We start from the raw sequence: 24,391 nt of genomic DNA on the forward strand, positions 1-24,391 counted from the left end.
AAAGAACCTTAATATTTATGTAAAGTGATCGGCCAGAGACTGCAAGTGAAATGGTGCTTAGAAAAATCCTTGCGTAGGCCCAGCCGCAGCCATACTCTGTCCTGTGCACACTGTGTACTTAAAACATCCCCTGGGGTCTGTTCACTATTAGACAAAACGCTCCTCAAATCCCACTTGTTTGAATAGGTGAGAACCTATTTGCAGAACCTCCTTCAAAGAATAGTAGCTTCAAAGAAGAAGGGAGAAAGGATGAAAAAGAAAAGAAATAAGCATACTGAGTGTTTCTTATGGACCAGGATTGTTTATAAACTTTTTGGCAAAAATGATCTCACTGAGTCCTCCTGGAAACTCGGAGAGGTAAGTGTTGTCCTTCGTTTGCAGATGAGGACAAGGGGAGAGCAAAGCGACTTCTCCAAGGCCACTCAGCCAGGAAGTGGAAGATCTGAGATTTAACCTCATAGAAACCAAAGCTGGGGCTTTATTGGAGCTTCATTCAGAAAAAGGTTAAGTACCAGATGGTTCAGGAACTACAATGCAGGAAACTGGGTTCCAGTAGTTGAAGGGTTTGGGGCCACTTCTGGGTGCCAAGTCTCTGGAGGAAGCCCCAGTGAATTTCAGAGGACAGATGACCTCATCCAGGGCTACCCCTGGTAAGAGGGCCACTGGTCTGGCATTGGCATGAAAACTCTTGTCCCACTGGCATGTGTGACCTGCACTAAGGGTGGTGTAGACCTAGGGCTCAAAGGGTAGAAAAGCAAGGATTTGCGTTTCAGCCCTCATCATGCACAGGATTATAAAGGCTTCATGTGGAAGCAGAATCGGACGAGCACTGCAGATATTTGGGGCCCTGAGACCTTCCTCCTCACCTCCACATCACTCCCAGGAGTGACAGGGACCTTCAGGACGGGCAGTGAGACTACCTGCCAGTTCTAGAGACTTCACTCCCTTGTGGGGACTTAGCTTCCCTTCTGTACGTGCAGGTCAGACAACTTGGCATCTGCAAGAGCCAGTCTTGTCACCAGAAAGTCTAAAATGGTTGGGGAAATGCCACAAAGCTCTATTTAACATGGATGCCCCAGAGGAAATCTATTTCCAGAAAAGACACCAAAAGTGTCTCTTCCTTTACTATATGGGGGGAAAGCATGTTCCTTTGTGATGAGTTTGTGATACTGCCTTGCTATCTTTCAGAGTCCTTTCTCTTCATGGAGATAATAAGCTTTCCCCAAGTTAATATGTCCCTAGTGGTGGCAACTCTCCACCCTGTCCCCATACATTTAGCAGGTAGAGGAGATGAGTATATTTAGCACTGTTACTCAGGCAAAAACCACACTCAAGTGAATGGAAATGGATGCACAAGGTGAGGGATGGTTGTCAGGTGGAGACCCACATCCAGGGAGGGAGGCACACAGTCCCCCCAGCCCAGACGCTGAGGGCCCAGATGGGCTCTGCCTGGTGGTGGTGGAGGGGAATATAGAAAATCTTTCCACGGGAGAGACACTTCTTTCTGGGCAGCCTGGGCAGCTGAGGGCACAGACAAGGACAGAGCACACACTGCCTGCTGGAGATGGCCAGCCAGTGAGTCCAGAGGGAAGCGGCATTGCTGCCCAGGAAACAGAGATGGGAGGCCACTTGGAAGCGAGTGGACAAATCCGATCTAGAAGGAGTTAAACTAGAGTTTATGAGGCACCAGAACAAAAGAAATAACCAGCGGCAAGTTGTTTATCTTATTTGCTTTGATTTCTGCAGTAAAAGCCATCTAGAAAGTGAAAAAGAAGGTTCCCACTGGCTTTGGGGGTTATTGCAACACAATCAGTGGGGCTTATTTGAACAATGGGTTGTGCCTCGACCCTATGGTTTATTTGGGATATGGTCTGGTTGCTTTGCCCATGAAGAGATTACCTCTTAGGGAGTGAGTATACGGGTCCGTGGACCCCCTGCCCTGATAAGTGGACACATGGGACCTTGAACCAGTCAGAGGGAGCTCTGAGGAGGAGAACTTCAGCTATCTCACCAATACTGTGCTTTTGTCCCATGTTTGGTTTCATGTCCACAGAGCCCAGATTGGAGAAGATGTTGCAATAGCAAACAGTAATAAAAACTGGAGCCTATGGAAAGCACGGACAGCCTCTGAAGTCTGAAGGACTGTCTTACTGGAAAGGGCTTGAAAAAGTGGAACGACTGACAAGGTTAAAATAAACACCTGAAATTCTAACAATTAAGAGATCCAATGAAGAGAAAAAAGGCAACAAGCTTAATAACTAATTGTGTGTGTGTTTGTCCTCTTGGGAACGCTGGGGTTTCTCAGGACCAGGGCAGTGTGAGAGGCTGATGGAGCATGTGCTGGGGAGACGGCAGGTCTCCATGGGGCTTGGATGGTGAGAGAGAGGGAGTTATCAGGCTCCTCATGCTTTCTGCACTTGGACGCTGCTTTGGGAGGAAAGTAATGCAACTTGGAAGGTCAGAGTGGGCCTAGGAAATAGAGGAGCTGTCGTCAGATACCTGCTTCCATCTGTCCTTCCGCCTGGCCTGCCGCCAGCAGATGTGTGCAAGTGTCCTCTCCCTATGGGCTTGGAGGGCTCAGATAGATCCCTTCCTAGTGGCTGTCAGACACAGACAAGGCAGGTCCTGAGGAAGAGGAAGGCTCTGGTGCAGCCCTGGGAAGGTGCTGGGGCAGTGTGATGTGGTAAGAGAGCGTCCAGCTGTGCAGCCTCAGCCCCCGAGGCTCAGTTCCCTCATCTGTGAAATGGGGCATGCATAGCACCCCTCTCCCAGGCACATGATGAGACTGGCTGCCCTGGGCTAGTGTGCAGCCTGTCCCCAGCTGTCTTTTGGTATCCTATCAAGGTTTACTCCCAACATGAGCAGATGATGGCTCAGGAAGATGCCAAGACTTTGCCAAGCAGGTTGAGTGAAGGGCTAGCATGTAAAGCAGGGTGCTCCCAGCTCTTTCACTCTGAGGCCTACTAGCCAGTTTTTCTATCTTCCTTTCTGTGACAATTATTTGAATAAATAGCCCCAGGCTTTTAGCTGTGAATTCACAAAATACAAGGTGAGCAAAGCTTTCCAAAGCCATCAGTAGCCTGAAGCTGCAAAAAAAAAAAAAAAAAAAAATCTCTGTAATCAGAGCAGGAAGTCACAGGGAGATTTAAGGCAAAGGGAAAGCAGCTGATGAGGGTGGAAGACAGGCACAGGACTGAAACTGCCTTTGAAGACAGCCTCCTTCACAGAGGGTTGGTTCTGGGTCAGGACGGAGACACACACACTCAGCCTTTCTCTATTTCAGGAGTTGCTTCCTGGCCCTAACCCATCAGGGATTTCTGTTTTCTGTGACAGAGATAATCTATTCTTCCCTCTGAGAAGCCAAGAAATAGAAATTCTGCTACTGACCACTAATTTGGCTTGTAAAATAGCTTAAAGCAGATCAAATTGGTTAGTACCAATTTTGTGCACAATTAAATGCAGATTTGCCCATTGCCAATTTTTAGCCTGTGTCATCTGATAAAACTATAAGCTCTTTGAGGGATGAGATGTTTCTTAATTGTATAATTAAATAGTCCTAACTACATATCTGGCTTCTGAAATGTGGCTGGAAAGATTCAATTAGAGGCCTAAGTCTGGAGATACTAGGTCTGTAATACTCCCTTTGGGAAGGTGGCACCAGGGACCTTTCATCTGCGCTCAAAGGAATGCTTGGGACAGCTTATCATATATGATAAGAAATGATCCAGCAGGGATAAAACTGCTGATCACAGAGAGGTGGAAGGCAGGAAAAGAATGGCCTGTGCTTCGTAATCAATAATCTGTAGATACTATTTATCACTGGCTCAGGAGCTGACTCAAACTGACACAGAGATTTGGCGTTCATTTCCAAAAGCAATGTGAGGATTGCAGCATAAAAGGTCGTCTTCTCATTTTCATAACAACAGACTTAGCAGGCTGTCAGTCTTAGGTCAGATGCTCTCTGAAGATCCCGAGCCCAAACTGGTTGCTTATGACACACACCTGGGAGTCACACTAGGTGCTGCGTCCCCTCCCTCATAGGCACCCTGGCACCGGATCTTGTTGGTTATACATCTGGAACACACACTGCCTCTCTGCTTTCGTCCTTCGCCCACTCACACCCAATCCAAGCCACTGTCCCTTCTACCTGAGTGACTGTCATGTCCTCCTCACTGGCCTCCCTGCTTCCACTCTTATCCCTACTCGTCTCCTCTCATGATGGCAGTTGGGTGGTCTTCTTAAAGCAGGGATACAATTCTATCATCTCTACTCCCCCTTGCAAAGTTATCCCTTCCCCTATCTTCCTAGACAGCTTAGAAAGGATACAGTCCACACCCTGATGGGGGCTGGCCCTGACTCCCTTCGGACCTCATCTCTCTCTGCTCTCCCCTGCTGGCTGGGGCTAAGCTATTACGGACCCACCCACCTTCCCCCCTGCAGCCTTTGATGATGCTCTTCCTCTGCCTGGAAGGGCAGGCTGCCTGTCTTCTCTGAGGTCTGGCTAACTGTCCTCCCTCTCTGATAACCATGTTTGATTAAGCAGGGACTCCGTATTTTTTCTGTTTTTGAGCCCCATTGTTTTCTTCTTGGCACTGTTATTAATTTGAAATCATACATTTCTCTGTGTATTTACCTGTTCATTCTCTCTCTCTCCCTAGGCTCACGTTGCCACGAAGGTAGGAGCCATGTCTGTATCCCTAGTCAGCAGCACCTTGCCCGGCATACAGGAGGCACTCAAAAAATGTTCAATAAAGGAAGGAATGAAGCCATTGTCTGGGAGGGATGACACAATTATGGGACCAAATCCATGCCTTTGTGGCATCTACCTTTGCCGCTTGGGAAAGGGGTGTTTACCTGATATCTGGTGGGTTTGCTGAAAGTGTTATTTGCTGTCAGGTTTTCAGAATTCCTCATGCCAGCCTGGTAGCGAGTCTTCTGGGGGTGGGGGAGGAAAGTACATATATACACACTGACACACGTGGTAGGAATTCAGCTGTAAGCCCACACCTGCTGTCCCCATGCGGACCTTCTGAAGGTCTGTTTACCCACTGCTGCTTGACTTCCTAGAGCACTCTTCCCAGGAAGGTTAGTTCTGCCGGATGTTAACATGGTTACAGAATATCGCTTGGTCAACTCGAGTTAAAATTATGTGAGTGCCTTGCCTCCAGGACTCCTTAGAGGTTTTAATATGATAATAAAGATTGACAGTCTCCAGGAGGGGCGGATAGCGGGCAGGGGACCTTTTACTCAGAGATCATCTTCCAGATACTTTCTGGGAAAAGCTATTCCACTTCCAAGTCCACTTAGGAGTTCTCCTTTCTGGGGTCACAGCTGAGCCAGGCAGCTTGCTAAGTCCCCAGCAGTTCCAAGGAACTGCAGGATGGGACCCACAAGCAGCCTCTGTCGGCGATGGAGCTTTGCAGATGTGCCCAACCGATGCTAAAATGCAGCGGCCCCTCCCAGCTCCTGGCTCCCCCTGTCATAGAGCAGGCATCTGAGCCAAATGCACTCAAATTCTTCTGCCCACCTGTTGGCTTCTCTTGCCCCATAAACCACATGCTACCTACCCTGAATTTGGAATTCAGCATGCCCATTTCAAGGTCATTTTCACAGCTTTTGGCCTTAGATTTGCAGAGTTTTATGAGGCACATCTTGATTCTCATTATGAGATAATAAAATGATTTAGGACTTGGCACTAGGTTAAAGGGAGCAGGTAGAGTTCTTCCTTCGTCAAAGTAAGACAGCCAGAGTTTTGCTCGGGCAAATTTCCATTCCACGTCTGCATCCTCCTGCGAACGAGGGAAACAACCCTTCATCAAAGGCCATGATTTAACAAGGGAGCTCCACCTGAGCAGCAGAGGTACAGCCTGCAAATCCTGGGAACAGATTTCTAAGCAGGACTTTGTGGACGTTCTCTCTCTCTCCATCTAACTCCTCGGGATTCATCACCGCAGCCAGTTCACGCCAACCTCCTTTTTTCTCCACTGGGTATGTTCACTAACATTCTCCACAAGCAATTAACCAAAGCATTTTCCTCACTGCCCCTTAATCTGGTTATCTGTTAATTTTTCTACCTCTGCCAGCTGATCATTAACCACCACTGCGTTAAGGTTTTTATTAATCTTTCAGAGAAGTGCTGCCCAATAGAAATACAGTGTGGACCACAAAGGGGAGCCCCACAGGGAAGTTTAAATTTTCTACTAGTCCCATTATAAAAAGTAAAAGGGAACAGGTGAAATTAATTTCAGGGACATATTTTATTGAATTCAATAAATCTAAAGTGTCATCAGTTCAATATGTAGTCATTATAAAATGATACTGTGATAGCTTACTGTACTCCTTTCATACTAAAATACAGCATGAATTTTACACTTACAGCACCTCTCAATTTGGACTCGCTACATTTGAAGTGCTTGATATGCACATATGCCTATTGACTAGCATATTGGACAACATGGTGTTATTTATTAGAAAGTCTATTTCTAGCAGGCCACCGTGGTTCACACCTGTAATCCTAGCACTCTGGAAGACCGAGGTGGGTGGACTGCCTGAGCTCAGGAGTTAAAGACCAGCCTGAGCAAGAGTGAGACCCTGTCTCTACCATAAATGGAAAAATTAGCCAGGCATTATGGCAGGCTCCTGCAGTCCCAGCTACTTGGGAGGCTGAGGCAGAAAGATCCCTTGAGCCCAGAGTTTGAGGTTGTTGTGAGCTATGATACCATAGCACTCTACTCCAGGGCAATGGAATGAAACTGTGTCTCAAAAAAAAAAAGTCTATTTGTTATTAAAGTGCAGCCAGGGAAGATGTTAAGATGTCTGGCCTATGTAATTCAAGATGACTGTGGTTTATAGGAAGTAAGCCAGTCATGTTCTCCTCTTGGGTGGATCCCACGGGTTAGATTTAATTCTGTGATCCTCCTGAGCTCATGTCCATGCTAGAGAGTGCTGAGTGGGTCCCTGAGAGGCAGCCCACTTTTCTATAGCCAGCTCCTCAGACCTCTATCCTAGGGGTCAGGTTGAGGCCAGGAAAGAGGCCTGGGATGTGGAATCAGACAGTTCTGGGCTCAAACGCCCTCATCAGCTGTGTGGCTGGAGGCAAGAGTCTTGAGATAACTTGCCCGCAGAGCAGCCCTGAGGGTGGCAGCGTGTGTGTGCTCCTAAGGGTGGCTTCCTCTTTCCATAGCTGGGGGCACACCCTGAGGGTCAAGAGCCCTGCAGGGGGGGTGTGAAGCCGCTGGGATGCACCAGCCAGTGTGACCACTTGGTTTGCTTTTGTTGAGGATTGACACTAGGCCTGCCTGGTCTACTTGGGGACTTCCTCTACAAGTCTTCTAGATTGGAAGGTTTTGAGGGCAAGGCTCCTCCTGGCCACCTCTACCTGAGAAGAAAGATGGTGCCACAGGAAGAGCACGGAGTTCTGGAGCCTGCCTCCATCCACATCCTGGCTCTACTCCTCAAGAACTGTGTAGCTATGCGGATGACTTAGTCACTCTGGGCCTTAGTTTCCTCCTCTGTACAAGTGGGGTAATACCTACCTCCTAAATGCAGAGAAGACACATACATTCACAATAAACACTATTTTCACCTCCTAGCCTAGCACAGGCCTAGTGGTCAACCTTTAGTCATTTGATAAGCATTGATCTAGCACCTACTATGTGCCTGGCATGTGTTAGGGAGGGCTTGGGCATGACAGTCCATGCCCTGGTAGAACACACAGTCTGGCCAATGACATGAGTATTTTAAACAGCAAGTTGGCCCATCTTTTACCTAGAGGTGCACTAAGGGCTATGGGAAGATCTGGGACCTGGTGGTGGGGGGAGGGTCAGGGAAGGCTGCACTGATTAACTCAAACTGGTATTTGAATTAAGATCCAAGGAGTGAGCAGTTCTTAACCAGATCAATTGCGGGAGGGTAGGGTGGGGGTGGAGAATCAGTAGGCGTTAACCAGCAGAGGAGGCCAGGCAGGAGGGAGCAGGGGAGAAAGCGGGTGAGAGCTGGAAAGTGAGATAGAGGGAGGATTTTTTATAGTTACTTTGTTTTTTTCCTTTAAAGATCAAGAGACTTATTTAAATGCTGACGGGAAGGCTTAGGTAGAGAGGGAGGGGTAATGTGCAGTGGCACTCCCGCACGGGAGGGAAGAGAGGCAGTGGTGGCTGCCTGGCTGGAGATGACCTCGCCTGCCCAGCAGGGCACATGCAGAGGCTGCGGGAGGGCGGCAGGCGCAGGCAAGTCTGTGAATTTAGTTAGTAGGTGCTCAAGGTCTATGGACCAAAAAATCGGCATTCTCATGGGAAGACTTATAGATATTGACTTCACAGCTCACCATGACTGGGCACACCTGGCATTTTCCAGTAGCACTTCCCATGGTCCAGGGAGGCTGCAGGGGCCCTGTGCAGAGCCCAGGATGTGGCAGACTTCCTGGGGTGGGGAATGATACAGAGACCACTGCACGCACCAGGCTCCATCTGGGTTTCCCTTATGTGTGGGGAAACAGGCCCAGAAGGCCATGGAAGACTCATGACCTACAGCTCATTATCCCATATAGGTGACCAAATACGTAAAATGCACTAAAATACGAATGTTATTTGTCCATCCATGAAGTGCTCATTTTCCTGGGGGTGGAGGGTGGGCAGCTGGGCTACACGGCCAGCTCACCTCTCCCTCACCTCCTGCCACTTTCCCCGGCTCCATCAGCTCTCTTGCTTGCCAGACACACCACGGTTTACCCCGTCCTGTCTTGGCACATGCTGGTCCCACTGCTCAGAGTGCTCTTTGTGGCGGGGCGTTCAGGGCTAAAGTGTTTTCCCCTCATATTCAGTGTTGAAGCTTTACCCCACAGTACCTTAGAACGTGACTGTGTTTGGAGATGGAGCCTTTAAAGGGGTGAGTAAGGTCAAAAGAAGTCAGAGAGCTTGGGACCTTGGTGGGAAGGACAGGTGAGGACACAGCAGAAGGTGGCCCCTGTAAGCTAAACAGAGAGGCCTCAGGAGAAACCCACCTGTTGATCTTGGACTTTTAGCCTCGAGAGGATGAGCAAATTCATTCCTGATGCTTAAGGCACACAGTCTGCGGTGTTTTTAATGAAAGGCTCAGCAAACTAGTACACAGGGATCTTAATTTTTTTTCTACATGAGAAATACACAAATGTTTTGTAATTTAAGGACAGAGGTGCATCAAGGAAATGTGGAAGTCCCCTTTGAAATCCCCTCTCTCCTCTCACTCCCTTCCACACAGAGGGCCCTGGTCCAGAGTGGGGCGGCCTCCTGGGAGTTCCTTTGCTCTGCCTTTTCTTTCTGTGTATTTCCACTGCTATTGTTATGTAAATGAGGTTTACCTAGATGTGATTTTCTACAACTTACATTTACTTGATAATATCTTGGGGATTTTTCCCTGTTAGTACAAAAAAGTCTTTCTCAGTATGTACACAGTAGTCTATAAATTAATCTGAAGTGTGACTATATCACAGTTTATCTAAACATTCTGATGTTGATGGGCTACTTTGAAGTTTTTTTCTTTAATGAACATTTATGTAAAAGCATATTCGTATATGGATCTATTCCTAGAATTGGACTTGTTGAGTCAATGGGTCAGTGCTTTTTATTTTGTTTTATGTTTTAGCTTATTTAACTTTTTAATAGGGAAAACAGTAGCATGACTTATAAAGCCTAAAAAGGATAAAAAGAAAAGGATTCCACCCACCATGCTGTCACCTCCACTTCTCCACAACTGCCCCTGTGATACCTTTCTTGTGGAAGTTTGTTCTTTTTCAAATACTTATACAATCACAAATGAATCCCCTTTTCTTTCTCTCTTACACAAGAGACAGTACACTATATGAATTGTTCTACAACTTGATTTGTTTATTCCTAACACTATAACTTGGTAGTCTTTCCCCATCAGCACATAGAGAACTTCTTCATCCTTTTTAGTAAAATTTTACATTATCCCAGGAGGAACTCTACCTAACAATTTCAAAAATTATGACCTGGTATATCAATAACCTGAAATAGAAATAAAATAAAATATAGAATAAAAGTAAAAAATTAAAATTAAAAAATTTATATTATCCCATTGTTCATATGCATCATAATCTATTTAGCTAGATTTTTTTATTAATAGATAGGATTTTGCTCTGTTGCCCAGGTTAGAATGCAGTAGTGAGATCATAGCTCACTGTGGCCTCAACTCCTGGGCTCAAGAGAGCCTATAGCCTCAGCCTTCCCAGTACCTGGGACTATAGGCATGTGCCACTATGCCTGGCTAAGTAAAAAAAATAAATAAATAAAAATTAGAGATGGGGAGGTCTCACTGTGTTGTCCACATTGGTCTTGAACTCTTGAACTGCTGGTCTCAAGTAATCCTGTAGCCTCAGACCCTGGAAGTGCTAGGATTATAGGCATGAGTCACCACACCTGGCCTAGATTCCTATTAATGCTTATTTAGTTTGTTTTTAATTTCTTGCTATTCAAAACAAGGCTACAATCAATAGTTTATGGTTTGTGTGTTTTACATTTTGATAAATAAATTGCCTCCTAATACATTCTCTCGACTCCTTTATCTGGCAAACTTGCTCTCATCTTAAATGGTCTTCAAGCCTCACCTTTGGAAGCTCCCTGCACCTGTGGTTGGTCACTGTCTTTGCTTTGAGCCCCAAGCACCTGGCTGTACTGGCCTCTGGGCATTGTGATTTGTTGACTGCCCCATTTTCTTTGCTCACCAGGTAGACAGTGAGTTCCTGGAGGGCAGGAACTCTACCATCATTGCCCAGCATAGGTTTAGCACACAGTAGGTACTTAACAAATGACAAGAGGCAAAGGGGACTGTGGGCTGAAAGTCATTCTGGTTGCCCTGGGTCACCTGCATGATGTCCTGAGAGTCTGACACATGTGAAAGAACGCTCATGAGCCCAACTCTTTCTGCTATTGTTGGGCCATTTTGTGTGGTGGGGCTGGTGAGGCCATGTAGCAGATTGACCAGCTCTTTCGAAGCAGCCAGGAAGAAGGCCTGGGGTTCGTTGTTCTGGCTGCACGTTTGATAACACAAGCATTCCTCATGTCACTACTCTTCTTGCTGAAACAGCAATGTAAATTTGACCAAGGGAGAAAGCATTTTCAAGGAACTGGCCTTACCTCGATTTCCTGATAGGAGTTGTTGATCATGGCTATTAGCATATTGAGCAGCACTACCACCATGGTGACGTTGTAAACACCGTAGAGAACGTAGCCAATGTTCTCAATGAATTTGTGGTCATATTTCAGCACCACCGAGATGACTTCAGATAAGCCGAATATGGACCAAAATAAAGTTTTAAAACTTTCTTCAACCCTACAAGGAAACAGATGGTTTTTCACACAGTTTGCATTAGCTCACAGATTTTCAATGAAAGTTGTCATTGCCTAATGGAGTGGGGCTAGGGCTGGGGCTGGTTGGTGGTGCCTACCTTCTGGAAAAATGCAATATTCAGATCTCTAGGAAGACTTTGAAAGAATATTATACATGGCAGGTGCTTTCTTTTTTTTTTTTTTTTCATTCAATCCATTTATTGGGACTCCTGGCTGTGGTATCATTTTTTATCTTGCTGTAATTAAACATTTAAAATTAAACGCCAGGGCAAATGTTTGTTCTTGCACATTATTAGCCTCAGCAAGCACAGGCTTCCTGTAGTGGACTACTAAGCAGCTTTTTTCAGAGTCCACAGTGTCACATGAAGGGGAACTGTGGCAGCACCCCAGGGAAGCAGGTGTGTCCACACATGGAGCTGGCACCTTTGGTGCCTGGCACTCGGCACAGAGCTCACTCAAGCCTCATGACCACCTCTGTCCTGGGCTCATTTGCCTCTGTCAAGGCCAGCCACATGTATTAAGTTCTCTAAACTGGAGTGGGGAAGGTGGTGGTTCCAGGTGGTTCAAATTCACCAGGCAGCTGTGCAAACCTCCCCTTGCAGCTCCCTAGGGAGATGCTGCATGTGCTTTAAGGGAAATCCAGGTAAGATCTTGTTTTTAGGAAACTGCTCTTTGACCCTTTGGAGACTGTGATGTTACTGAAATACAGTGATTTTAAGAATAAGTCTCAAGCACACTCTATAATCCATACTTTATGGCCATGACTCTGTCTCGGGTTGATGGCATAGAATCCGATCAGAGAGCTGGGGTTTGGCTGGGTGGTTTAGACCACACAGATGCATCTGGCAACAATTGAATGGTTAAGTGCAGTTCCTTTAGTTTGCATCCAGATTTTTGATGCCATTATGAGAAAGTACTTTTTTTCTTCTCTTTAACATTTCAGGTTTTCAACACTCACCCACAAATGGCCAGGATTAGCTAGATCTCAAAAAAAAAAAAAAATCAGCATTTCTCAAGGATTGGTATTTATTTGACAAGAAGTACAAAAATACTAGTACTCGTCACTTGGGCTAAAAATCCCTCTTGACACGCATGAATTTACAGCTCTCTGAGTGTAGTTGTGTGTGTGTGCTTGTGTGTGTGTAGCCAGTGGTTTGTCTTGTTCCTTGTGCACCCCAGAGTCTGAAAAACTGATATTTGAAGTGGGTTTGGGTTGTCACTGTTTGTTTTTGGTTTCTTTTAAACCTGTGAGTTTGGAACATTTAATTCATTTTAGTGTTGGCGAGAAGGAACTGAGTTGGGGGTGTAGAAGTCATGACTAGGTATCAAGCCATTATCATGGAGCTTTGGCTCCTGATGCTATTCTGGGAGCAGGAAAACTGTTTCCTTATGCGAGATGCTATCCACCATGTGACATGATTCACTGAGGTGTTGTCTCTGCTATGAAACAATCTTTTGGTTGTCAGCCTTGTAGAAGAGAAGAGCGGCAAGGAGTACCCAAAGCCACTGCGTGAGCCTCAAATATCAAACTGGAAACAGTAGGACGCCATCTTCCCTCCCTGCAAGATCAGGTGAAAACCAGAGGATGCTGTCTGAGGCAGGGGGTGGCCACACAGTCCAGGGTTGTGCACCTGCCATGAACCACCTAAGAAACAGTTGTTTGCTGCTGAGAGATGTTTTACCCAAATTTGCCTTTCCTTTTTTACTTTGGAACACCCCACAAACTTTTGGCTGATACGTGTCCAAATGAAGCAAATAATTACCGAACACATCCAGGGAAAACCTTCTGAACTTTGATTAGGGAAAATGAGCCTACATATAGCATGCGTTTTTTTCTCATTTGCCATTGAACGCTGATGCATCCTTGATTCCTTCACTTTGGCATTCTGTGTTAACAATCTGAAGGAGGCGGAGCTGCCCATTAAGCAGTATGTATTCCAGTGAAAGAATATTTACAAATCTCTAAACATTTGCCTTAGTCCTGACTTTATCTGACCCCCCCAGCAGAGAATAATTAACTGGCTTGAAATGATGATCTGTTCCATTGGTTGTCTATCTTTCAGTCTTTATTACTGCACATCTGTTTTATTTCTATTTTATAGTTTAAGGATTAATCTCTGGACTTGGATTTGGCCATGATCTCCAGGAGACTCTACAAGAGGCTCAAACTCATTAGGATTTTCAGAGTGGAAGCCACCAGCCCTGGAGTAATAACCAGCCACACCTGTCCGGCTGGATGGGGTCTTAGCCAAAGTAAGGATGCCTTATACATATATTTTTACATATTATGTTTTTAATGCACACAAGTAAGTTTTGAATAGCCACCGTGTCTAACAATCTCCTCTATGCTGTTAAAGGAGAACTTCTGTGGCCCTTGCTTTCCCTCTTTATAGGGCAAAACGAGTGAGGTAGTAAAGTCCTCCTTTAAAGAACGGTGGGTCTATTGACTTGAATCACCTAATCTAGCTAGATTTACCATGTGGGTCTCTTGGGTCTTTCCTTTGTACCCACCCCTCTTAATATGAACATTCAGTGGATTAACTAAATAGAGTAATTTTGTTGCTGTTTCTTTTCTTTTTGTTACAGAGGCTCTTACGGGCTGGGTTATGCTGAATTATCTGGGCTGTATTATAAGCAATACTATATTTTATCCATAGCTCAAACCACATAACTAAATAAATTATAAGTGGAATTGTAGAGTTAAATGTTAAAAAGTTATGTGAATCAAAAAACTAGAATAAAGTCTTGACGAGCACTTATCCTATAATCTTGGGCTGGAGAAAGTTTCAGAAACTACAAAATCTGGCTATTCAAAACTTACTTGAGTGCATTAAAAATATAATATGTAAAATCTGTGTATAAGGCAGAAGACTGAGGAAAGGATTTGTATTTGCAAACATAGGGCAGGTACTGGATGATGTCCTCCTTACAAAAAATTATATGAAAATGGAAGACTTCCTAGTAGAAAGAAAAAGGGAAAACAACTTCAATGAAAACTTGATACTTTCTATGGTGATAAGAGCGCCATGATTAACCTGAGATGCCACACTAGTGTTACCTGCTGTTTTAATACAGCAGGAAATACATGAAACTTGGCTTCACTGCCCTGAAGGGGAGTCACCTGACCTTTGGAAGCCTATACTAATATATTCTCAGGGAGAAGGTTGGAAAGGGCTGGGGGATTGAAACTGGCCTTACTGTCCCATGAAGACTGCCCTGAATGGGAGTCACCTGACCTTTGGAAGCCTATACTAATATATTCTCAGGGAGAAGGTTGGAAAGGGCTTGGGCATCGAAACTGGCCTTACTGTCCCATGAAGTTATGCTGCACCCTGGGTCATGTATTAATCATCACCCACAATTTTCAGGAGCTCTGGAACCTAGGACAAGGAACAGAAAGCCAGTCATTGGGGAGGAGTAGGGCAGGCCCTCAGGAAGAAAATATTTTGGACTTAGCTTAGTTGGTATTTACCACAAAGCCACTTGCCTCACCAAAAGCCTCTGATGTAAACTAGGGAGTCTCAAGGCTAAATCGGTGATAGGGATGGCCTCCACATCCTCCTCCCACCCACCCTGGCAGCTACAGAGTTTGCCCTGGGATTCCTTCACAGGAGGCTCTGCAGAGAGAGCTGGTGGAGTAAGGAAGTCCAAGGTGTAAGCCTGGGTTCAAATCCCAGCCATGCCATGTGATGGCTGTGTGGGTGTGGGCATTTTACAAAGCCTATTTGAGTCTCAGTTTACCTATCTGTGAAACAGGTGTAATGGTGCTTTCTTGTTCGGTTGCAATGAACATTAAATGAGCAGCCCATGGGAAATATACAGCAAGAGTCCAATAAACAGTAGCTGTTGTTTTGATTCATTTATTTACTGAACTCCAGGCCCAACTATGTGTCAGTCACTGTACCAGGTGACGAGGACACAATGGTGTCCAGGACAAATGTCCTTCGGGAGGTCCCAGTCTAAAAGTAAGTCTAATAAAGTAAAAGAATGCTGGAAGGCTGTATGCAAGGATGCTCTGTTCACCTGAGTGGGCCTGGAGCCCCCTCAGCCCCTCAGGTGCTTCCACCCAGGGCTGAATGCAGTGCAGGATTCAGCTGCTTATTTTCTGAACAAGCTTCATTTTCCTCCCTATCTGCAAAGATCATCACAAACCCTTGATTTCATGCAAATCCTCTTTCTGATTTCTCCAGCCCCTGCTGTCTTTTTATAATTGACTCTGGGCTTGCAGTGGCAGGGGCTGAAGTTCAGTCAATAGGCCGCCCCGGCATAAGAAGTGCTCCTAATGAAGGGAAGGAGGAAAAGTGCCTGTGAGTGACGCTGAATAGACCATGATTCACCCTCCTCTTTCTAGGCGGGGGTGTGGGAGTGAGGGAAGGTTGGGGCTGACTTGTCATGCACAAAGCAGGGACAAGGTAATCAGTCCTCTCCCAGGTCTGTCTCGCCTGGATAATGGGGCTTTAATAACAGGTTGCCTGAAGAGGCGGTTGTATATGGGCCTCAGGGAACAAACTGATCAACAAGGAAAAGGTTTAGGGCGACTGTTATGGAAATTGCTGCTTCTTCAGAATGCCAGGGCTGACTCCCCTCCCACCCACCCCCATCCCCAACCCCCAACAGAACAGTTCAGCTCATTACCCACCCAAACCAGCACACAGCAGGCTGAAATTAAGCAGGAGGATCAGATCTCAAGAGGCTGTTTCTCAGGTTCAGATGACAATAGCTGGCACCTGTGCTAGAGTTCCGCTGAGGGAGGAATAATGCACGCCTGCCGTCCTCGCCGGGATGATGGAAGAAGGTGTTTGGAATGGGTCATGATCTGGTTAGAGAGCCACGTTTCTCTGACGCCCAGATCCAGAGACCAAAAGCAGTTGGCCTGGGCTCCAGGAAGGTCAAATGCCCGAAGAAGTCGGAACCTCCCCCCTGCAAGGTTCTGGCCTCTGAATCACCTCTTGGTTTTATATTGGGTCCTAAAAGAGAGGCTTGCTTTAGACAGTCTGGAAGTAGAAGAGTCTGCCTACAGGACTGAGATGTACAGAGTCTGGGTTCATTTACACTACGGGTCACACTATATCCCCATAGCCTGGGAGCTCTTGGGGGTCACTGCTGTGGTGTCTTTGTCATTAAAAATGCAAACCTGGTCATGAGCCAGGCATACAATAGGTGCTTAGTAAGTTCAATGTCTGTTGAACAAATGAATGAATGAATGAATCTCTGATGTACATTTTGACTCCCTGTTCCCTGGTTCAGATAATCATTAATTCAAAATATTTTTGCTAAGCACCAAATAGAATAGTTCCCAATCTTTCACCAAGAACTCCTTTGAAAGAATGCCTTTAATTCAGTTACTTAGGTTTTTCATAAAACAATTTAAAATGTCAATCAGAGTTTCTAATCACCATGAGAGGACCAGGTTAACAACCCTGAGGTCATATAATGGGAGCTTTTGAAAGCTTAGTTTGGTCAGATGTGGTGGTTGGCACCTGTGGGCCCAGCTACTTAGGAGGCTGAGGCGGGAAGCTTGAGCCCAGCCTGAGACTGCAGTGAGCTGTGAAAAAGCGATGCCACTGCACTCCAGCCAGGCAACAGAGCGAGACCTTGTCTCAATAAAGGAAAAAAAATAAAATAGCTTTGTTTAACCTACCCACGCCAACTGAGGAATTCTTTAGACTCAGGCTGGTAATCGTAGGTCCATGTGCCAGACGCCACATATACACACAAACAAAAACTAAGTAGCACGTACAAAAGAGAAATAACGTATGGTCTCTGTCTATTGAAAGGAAATAGTTCCTGATTCTCATGGGCATACAGTGCAGTGAGGGGCAGAGACGGGGCAAAGCCACTAACCCACAAGGGAGAACCAAGCAAGGGCTTGGTTAGATAGACCTAAGTCCTGTGCCCTGGGGACACAGCAGAAAGGGTACTGGGAGGCTGCAGGGAGCAGGTGGCAGCCGGGCCAGACCAGGAACTGGATGTCAACGTGTGTGAGCAGGACCTTCAAGGCTGGAGAAAATAAAGGGACCCACAACATGGAGCTGCAGACGTGCTACCTGTTCAGAAGACAGTGAAGCCTTTGTTTGGGTAAAGGGATGTAGTTTAATTAGGGAATAGATAAAATTCAGGAAAACCTCACCCAACAAGAGACAGAACATGCTAGCTGAGGTGGCCTGTGAAACCAGCAGGAGAGCAGAGCATCTTCCCCAACGCAGAGGCGTCATAAGCTCTTTATGGACGTAGGCAAGGACCACTCTGCACCCCACCCTACACTCTGAGACCCCAGTCCTCTGGAATCAAATGCATTAGCAATAATCATCCCAAATGGAAAATATCTCCCCTCCCAAAATGCAAAACAAAGTGACATGACAAAAACTCAAAACACAGCTGGGCATTGTGGTGGGCGCCTGTCGTCCCAGCTACTTAGGAGGCTGAAGCACGAGAATCGCTTGAGCCCAAGAGTTTGAAGTTGCTGTGAGCTATGACGTCACAGCACTCTACTCAGAGTGACAGCTTGAGACTTTGTCTCAAAAAACAAAAAAACAAAAAAACTCAAAAACTCAAAACAAAGAGACAATGGGAGTAAGCTTTATGCCCCAACTGCCAGGGCACTGAGACACCGTCTGCCGGTCACTTACACGGCCTCGATACTGCAGAACATAACACAGCTCAGCACATCACTGCACCTGCTGCATCCCTCCCCATCAAGAAAAGTAAATAAACACCACACAAAGTATAAACTTACCCCCCAAAAGCGTCAGCATTGGCCTAGGGATGGCACTGTGACATCACTACCCTACCCTGGGGCGTTTCGATCCTCTTCCTATTTACAATCTCCTTGTTCTGAGAGCCCTGGGAGCATGACGGACATGGTGCATTACATTCCTCTTCTGGAGGTAGTTCAACGTTGACACACAGCAAATTTACTTATTTTTCTACCATACCATTATGGGGTAATTATCATAAAGGACCCCCAGACAAAAGCCTCATCCTCCATTCTCAGACTATTTAATTGTCTTTTCCCTCAGCTCAAACAAATTTGCTTAACAACTGGAAGCACATTTGAGGAATTGGAAAGTCACATAAAAATTAAAAAAGCCTCCCCCCCCAAACAAAAAACCCTAACAAACTCATAAAAAACGATCTGTATGTATCATGACAATCACATCTAAGCTTTGCTAAAACACATTCACTTGGCTACTCAAGCCACAAGCATTTCAAAAAGTATTCCAGAAAATTAATAGTGGAAAATTTTTAAGTGGGAGCATAAAACTGAAATCAACCATTCTCTGGCAAAGAGTTCTTCAAAAATGCCACCCATGTCCAAAAGAAGTGTGTAGCCAGCTGTTGGAGGCTGCTTGCACTCTCCCTCAGGTCAACTTCAGAGGTGCAGGGATAGTGGCCGATGCCTGTTCCAGGCAGGCCAGGGAGCTCTGAGGGAGGCTGGCTGGCTTTTTGTGTGGCACATTGATGTCCTCCAGCACCTGCTGTCAAGTGCTTCTGGACTAGTGTGCCTTTCCCCTGTAATTCATTCCTCAGCTCGGAGACATCCTTTTTGGTAACTTGCTCTGGTTTCTGGACAGATAACTGCAATCTTTTTTGTAGAAAAAAAATCCTTTTTGTCTTGCAATATCCAGAAATTTCTGGATACGCTGATCAACATGGGTTAAAATTTCTTCCTGGTCAGTGCCATTGACATAGTCTTGACTCACCAGAGAAGCAAAACAAGCCTTGAAAGATGATTCCAACTCGTTCATCAAGGTACTAATTGAAGGTGTGGGCACACCTGGTGCTGCCTGAAGAAGCACAGCCTGGCCCATGAGTCCTGGCGTGGGTGGCAGAGGCCCTGGTGGCTGCCCAGAGAACATACCACGTAGTGGAGCCGCCATGTCTGGAACCATGAGTATTTATTTATTTATTTTTTTGTAGAGACAAAGTTTCACTTTATTGCCCTCGGTAGAGTGCCGTGGCCTCACACAGCTCACAGCAACCTCCAACTCCTGGGCTTAAGCGATTCTCTTGCCTCAGCCTCCCGAGTAGCTGGGACTACAGGCACCCGCCACAATGCCCGGCTATTTTTTGGTTGCAGTTTGGTCAGGGCCGGGTTTGAACCCGTCACCCTCGGTATATGGGGCCGGCGCCTTACCGACTGAGCCACTGGTGCCGCCCCGTGAGTATTTTTTTATTATGATTATTCTGCCTGCCCATTACTGACTCCGAGAGGACCTTAAGCCTCATCTCCCTCATCTTTCCTGCCCATGGCTGGAAGGGGAAGCTGGCTTTTCTATGGCCAGGACATGCTGGGCAGGGCTGAATCAGTGCCTCCTGCTCCTGGTGGGTATAGGAATCTCACCCTTATAGAGTGTGGAAATTTCCCATTAAGTGCAATGGAAAATAGAAGCTTCTAATTTTACCTAGCATTGCTGACTCCTTCCATTAAAATAATTCCCGAGGAGACAGAACAACCTTAAGAGAGGTATTATTTTGATTAGAAAAGTCTCAACTCAGCTATGCTATGAAGCTGTCCACAACAGCCTTTGGAAAAGATGAGCTTGTCTTTGGAGGCACGGAACTTATAATTAATCTCCAATCAGAATCAAGTGGGGAAGGCCACATTCACCCAAAGGGGAGACCAGGAGCCCACTGGGGGTTGTACTGGAGCGGCCTTCACATCCCATTCTCTGCATACTGTTGCATTAATGGTCACCAGCCAGAGGGTGAGGCAGGCACCCTGTTTCTGTGCGTTCTCACCCAGCTGTATTTCATCTAAAGACAAGGATCTTCCCCCCCTCTTTTTCTATCACTGTAATCAGAGTACTAGAATTCAAAGGTTTCCATACAATCTCTAAGCAGAAAGTTCTAGCTTTACAGAATATGTGTATTTCAGCAAAGTAGGCTATAAAACAAATCTCCAAAATAAGCAAATCCTTTTTGTCTGCTGACTTCCATGATAAAATAAAAATATATTCCCCAAACCAAAATTCCTAATAATCTGAACTAAGAACATTTGTTAAAAACTGTCTTAAAGGACATGTAGTCTTGGATGATTTTTCTCTCCATTTTCTTACTCACGTCTGGAGATACTTCAATTTTTTACTCTGTGAACATAATCCTTGTCTGAACCTTGCCCTCAGTCATTTGCAGTTTCTAACAGAAGCTCTTGGAGGTAATGAGCTGCCTGCAGGTGTACTATCTGTCATGTCCAGACAGGCCTGGGCTTCCCCCCCAGTGCCCCTGCTCCTCCCCTCGGACCAGCCCTGAGCCAGAAGTGGCTGCGCAAAACAACCCAGAGAGAATCTATGACTTTGAAGTGGAAGGTGGGTGACAAATTATGAACCGCTCATAGGACCTGACTCTAGGGTTTGCTCCTGCTGGATCTGGCTATCTACCCAGTGGTTTGTGCTTAAAAGATTGCTGTCTGCCCGGGTGGTGCCTGTGGCTCAGTCGGTAAGGCGCTGGCCCCATATACCAAGGGTGGCGGGTTCAAACCCGGCCCCGGCCAAACTGCAACCAAAAGAATAGCTGGGCGTTGTGGCGGGCGCCTGTAGTCCCAGCTACTCGGGAGGCTGAGGCAAGAGAATCGCTTAAGCCCAGGAGTTGGAGGTTGCAGTGAGCTGTGTGAGGCCACGGCACTCTACCGAGGGCCATAAAGTGAGACTCTGTCTCTACAAAAAAAAAAAAAAAAAGAAAAATTGCTGTCTGCCCAGGATTTTTGGCAGGCCTGAAATCCTACCAATAAGATACTCCCTTAGGTCAACAAGCTCTTTGCTTCTCAAGCCCACAAATCTGAGAGTGGCTTCTGTCTCCCTATCCGTGCAATGGTGAAGTTGGATCAGGTCAACATTTCTCACCCTGTGTCCTAGATCACCTGTATCTAAGTCCCCCCATGGCTTGCTAATGCTGATTTCTGGGCCCTACCCTCAACTACTGTGATTAAACTATCTCAGATGTGGGGCATGGGAAGTCCCAAATTTAGCCACCTTCGCAGGTGATTCTGATGTGGTTTGAGAACCACTGATGTCACTCAGTTTAGGCTGTTTGCCTACACCTTGGCCCCCTTCACTAAGGCCTGCTGGATTGAGAAAAGAATTTGGGAGTAGGAAGGAGAGATTCTGGAATTGGAACACACTGGGAGATAAAGTAGGGTACCTGTGAGGGTTGGGGCTGCAGCTAGCAGAGAAATTTTCCTTCTCTTTTTCTTCCCTTTGGTCCCAGAATATGTTGCTCCCCCCACCTTTGGGACAGCAATATAACATGGTAGAACTCAGGTGGGGCAGACTTTTGTGAGCTGGCCCAAGACCATATCCCTAGGGCAGGCGTCCTCAAACTTTTTAAACAGGGGGCCAATTCATTGTCCCTCAGACTGTTGGAGGGCTGGACTATAGTTTAAAAGAAAAAACTATGAATAAATTCCTATGTACACTGCACATATCTTATTTTGAAGTAAAAAAACACAACGGGAAGAAACACAATCACACCACCTCATGTGGCCCACAGGCCGCAGTTTGAGGACCCCTGCCCTAGGGTGAGCAGGGCTCATATGAGAAAGCCCCCTTTCAGTTCACAGCAGCTCAGTTTCAAGGAGGAAAGGCTTTAGGAACCCAAGCTTCCCTTGAACATGGCAGGAATGGGGTTTGGGGTGTCAAAGTGGGGTTAGTGGGATAATTGCAGTGTGCTTCAACCCAAGTTTCCCTTCTGTAGGATTGGGTCATCTGAGCCTATAGAAACAGATGAAGGGACTCCTGTCCAACCTTATACGCAAGGCCACACAATTCCACGGAAAGGAGAATACTCACCTGTGGGAGGGCCAAAGGGAAGATCCTAAGCTGGGCAGTGAGGCCTGAGGATGGGCTGCCCTGTAGCAAACATTCACCTGAGTGGAGGTCAGACTTCTTCATCAGCATGGCAGGCCTTGAGTAGCCTTGAGTCCCCTAAGGCATGAGCCTCTTTATCCTTGCATGGCTTTTTTATCAAAGACAATCTTTTGGGGTGACATGCTCCAGAGAGTAGTCAAAAGGTATATGACATTTACAAAAATCCATTCTTCTCTCTACTTCACTGCTCTATTGACTGTTTTCCTGTTCAATCAAATCCTATTCACAGCTACATCTCCCATTTCAGGAACTGCCAAGGCGATAAAAATCGTGTCCTCTCTTCACTGTGCTTGCTGCCTCCCCCTTTTCCCCTTCCCCAGTCCGGAAGGCCTGGGGCCCCCTTTGGTTGGGTCCTTCACACTTGGAAAGTCTTCCTTCAGTTTATAGCTCACAGGACAAGCTGATGGTTTTGCGCCTTTCTCCTGCCTTTGCCTTTCTCTAGGAATCTTCTGTATCCCAAAGACCTGTGCCATATTCAGTGAGATCTGCAGCCTCGTCAGCCCTGCTCTGATTTATGACTTTTTCATTTTCTTGTATGTCATGGCACTGACCTTTGGAGGGATTATGGGCCTGTGATACTGTCCCCTGTAAGGAGAGGGAAGCGGACGGCACAGAATACCCTAGGGCAGTAGGAATGGGCCGAAGTCCATGTTGTCAGGTGCCCAGTCTGTTGTTCACTCGAAAGCCTTGACTCTTGCTTTGTTTCTCCTGTTTATTTCCTTATTCTTGTTCACGAAGCATTTAGTGAGCAAATACTCTGTGTAAGGCACTGCGCTAGACTGGGAACACAGGAGAGACACAAGGGCCTGACCATGGAGGGTAAGAGCCTGTGTTTATTGGCTGATATCCTCTCTGTGTTCAATAACTGATGTATCCCATGCTGAGTGGGTACATTTAGTTTTGCCTCTAGCAAATCCCAGGCAAATTTGCTCTTGTGTGATTCAAGCTTATTCCATTCCTTCAACAGTCCATCACTGAGTGCTGGAGTGATATAAAGTAGTCCAACTGATCCAATAATGTGCTTGGCCTGAGCTGGTATAGTTTGTAAGCTAGGCCACTGCCCAGAAGGGTCCTACAGTGCCAAATCAGTACCCAGGGTCTTTTCTTGCAATTTATCCTCCCGCCCCCCCTTAGTCACCATCTCTGTTGTCATCACTACTGTTTATTAGAGGCTCATTGTATGCCAGACACTGCATTTGATTCTATTTCTTCTATTTGGAGCCTTACAACAGTGCTGTGAAGTTGGCTCTCTTAGTATTCTCATTTCAGAGGTGAGGAAATTAAGGCCCAGGGGATCTAAGCACTTGTCCAAGGCCACAAAATCAGTGAGAGGCAGAGCCCAGGCTGAAATCTAGTCTGTCTGCCTCCAGGTGTTGAGGCTCCCACAAAGCCTGTGGGCTGAGGCAGAGCCAGGCACCCCTCAGGGCAGTTCTGAGCACTGGCTTGGCTCCTGTTCTCTGTGACACATAAACAACTTCTTTGTCTCAGACAGTGACAACTTCCATGGTTCAGCAGCAGCAGGGTTCCACCTCCATCAGGCTTCTACCCCAGGTAAATGAGGCAGCCCTGTCCATGATTCTGAGCTGAGAGGCATGGGGTTCACTGCTCTTGGCTCTTAGAGACAAGCATCTTTTCTTGGTGGAAGATTGTTTCAGAAGAAGGGTAAAGGCAGCTTCGCTGAAAACTGGGAATTGCTCAGGGAGCCTGCATGGCTGAGGCTCCAAGCCATCTCCACTAGCTGGAAAATGTAAATTCCAGGCCACTCGGGGCTTCCTGGGAACAAGGGTCAGGAAAGGCTTAGCCCTGTTGGTCCCAGCTGCTGTGCATGTGACTAGAGACCTAATTCTCCTTCTTTCAATGCTCTAGGCAGGAGCTGGTTGGAGGCAAGAAGTTCTGGAGCTGGGTGGGTCTGGGGAAGGACTGGGACTGAAAATGCTTCTGTGTTTCTGGCATTTCCTATAAACTACCTCATTTATCCCAGAAGGCATGTGTGAATAAGGGGAGAAATCGCATTTTATTTCACAGACGAGAACATAGAGGATTAGATAAATTGAGTGACATGGCTTAAGGTCACCAGCCAGTATATGCGTATGTCAAGATGTACATTCAGTTCTGCTAGACTCTTCCACTGGACCCTGCTCAGTGCTACTGATGGTTTCCCTCAAAGAGATTGCTTGGCGTCTC

The 24,391-nt window shown here is 46.4% G+C and overlaps 1 protein-coding gene across 1 annotated transcript in view; it reads right to left on the reverse strand.

The window, feature by feature from the left end:
- The window catches only part of TRPC7 (transient receptor potential cation channel subfamily C member 7), a 152,568-nt gene that overhangs the window by 4,688 nt on the left and 123,489 nt on the right, over positions 1–24,391 (reverse strand). The window contains exons 8-10 of the mRNA XM_053566632.1: positions 11,130–11,325; positions 5,568–5,789; positions 4,855–4,932 (exon numbers count right to left, since the gene is read on the reverse strand). Of these exons, the coding sequence (XP_053422607.1) occupies positions 4,855–4,932; positions 5,568–5,789; positions 11,130–11,325 (496 nt within the window). The remainder of the gene's footprint in view (positions 1–4,854; positions 4,933–5,567; positions 5,790–11,129; positions 11,326–24,391) is intronic.

The sequence above is a fragment of the Nycticebus coucang genome, chromosome 17 (genome assembly GCF_027406575.1).
Source record: "Nycticebus coucang isolate mNycCou1 chromosome 17, mNycCou1.pri, whole genome shotgun sequence".
Lineage (NCBI taxonomy): Eukaryota > Metazoa > Chordata > Mammalia > Primates > Lorisidae > Nycticebus > Nycticebus coucang.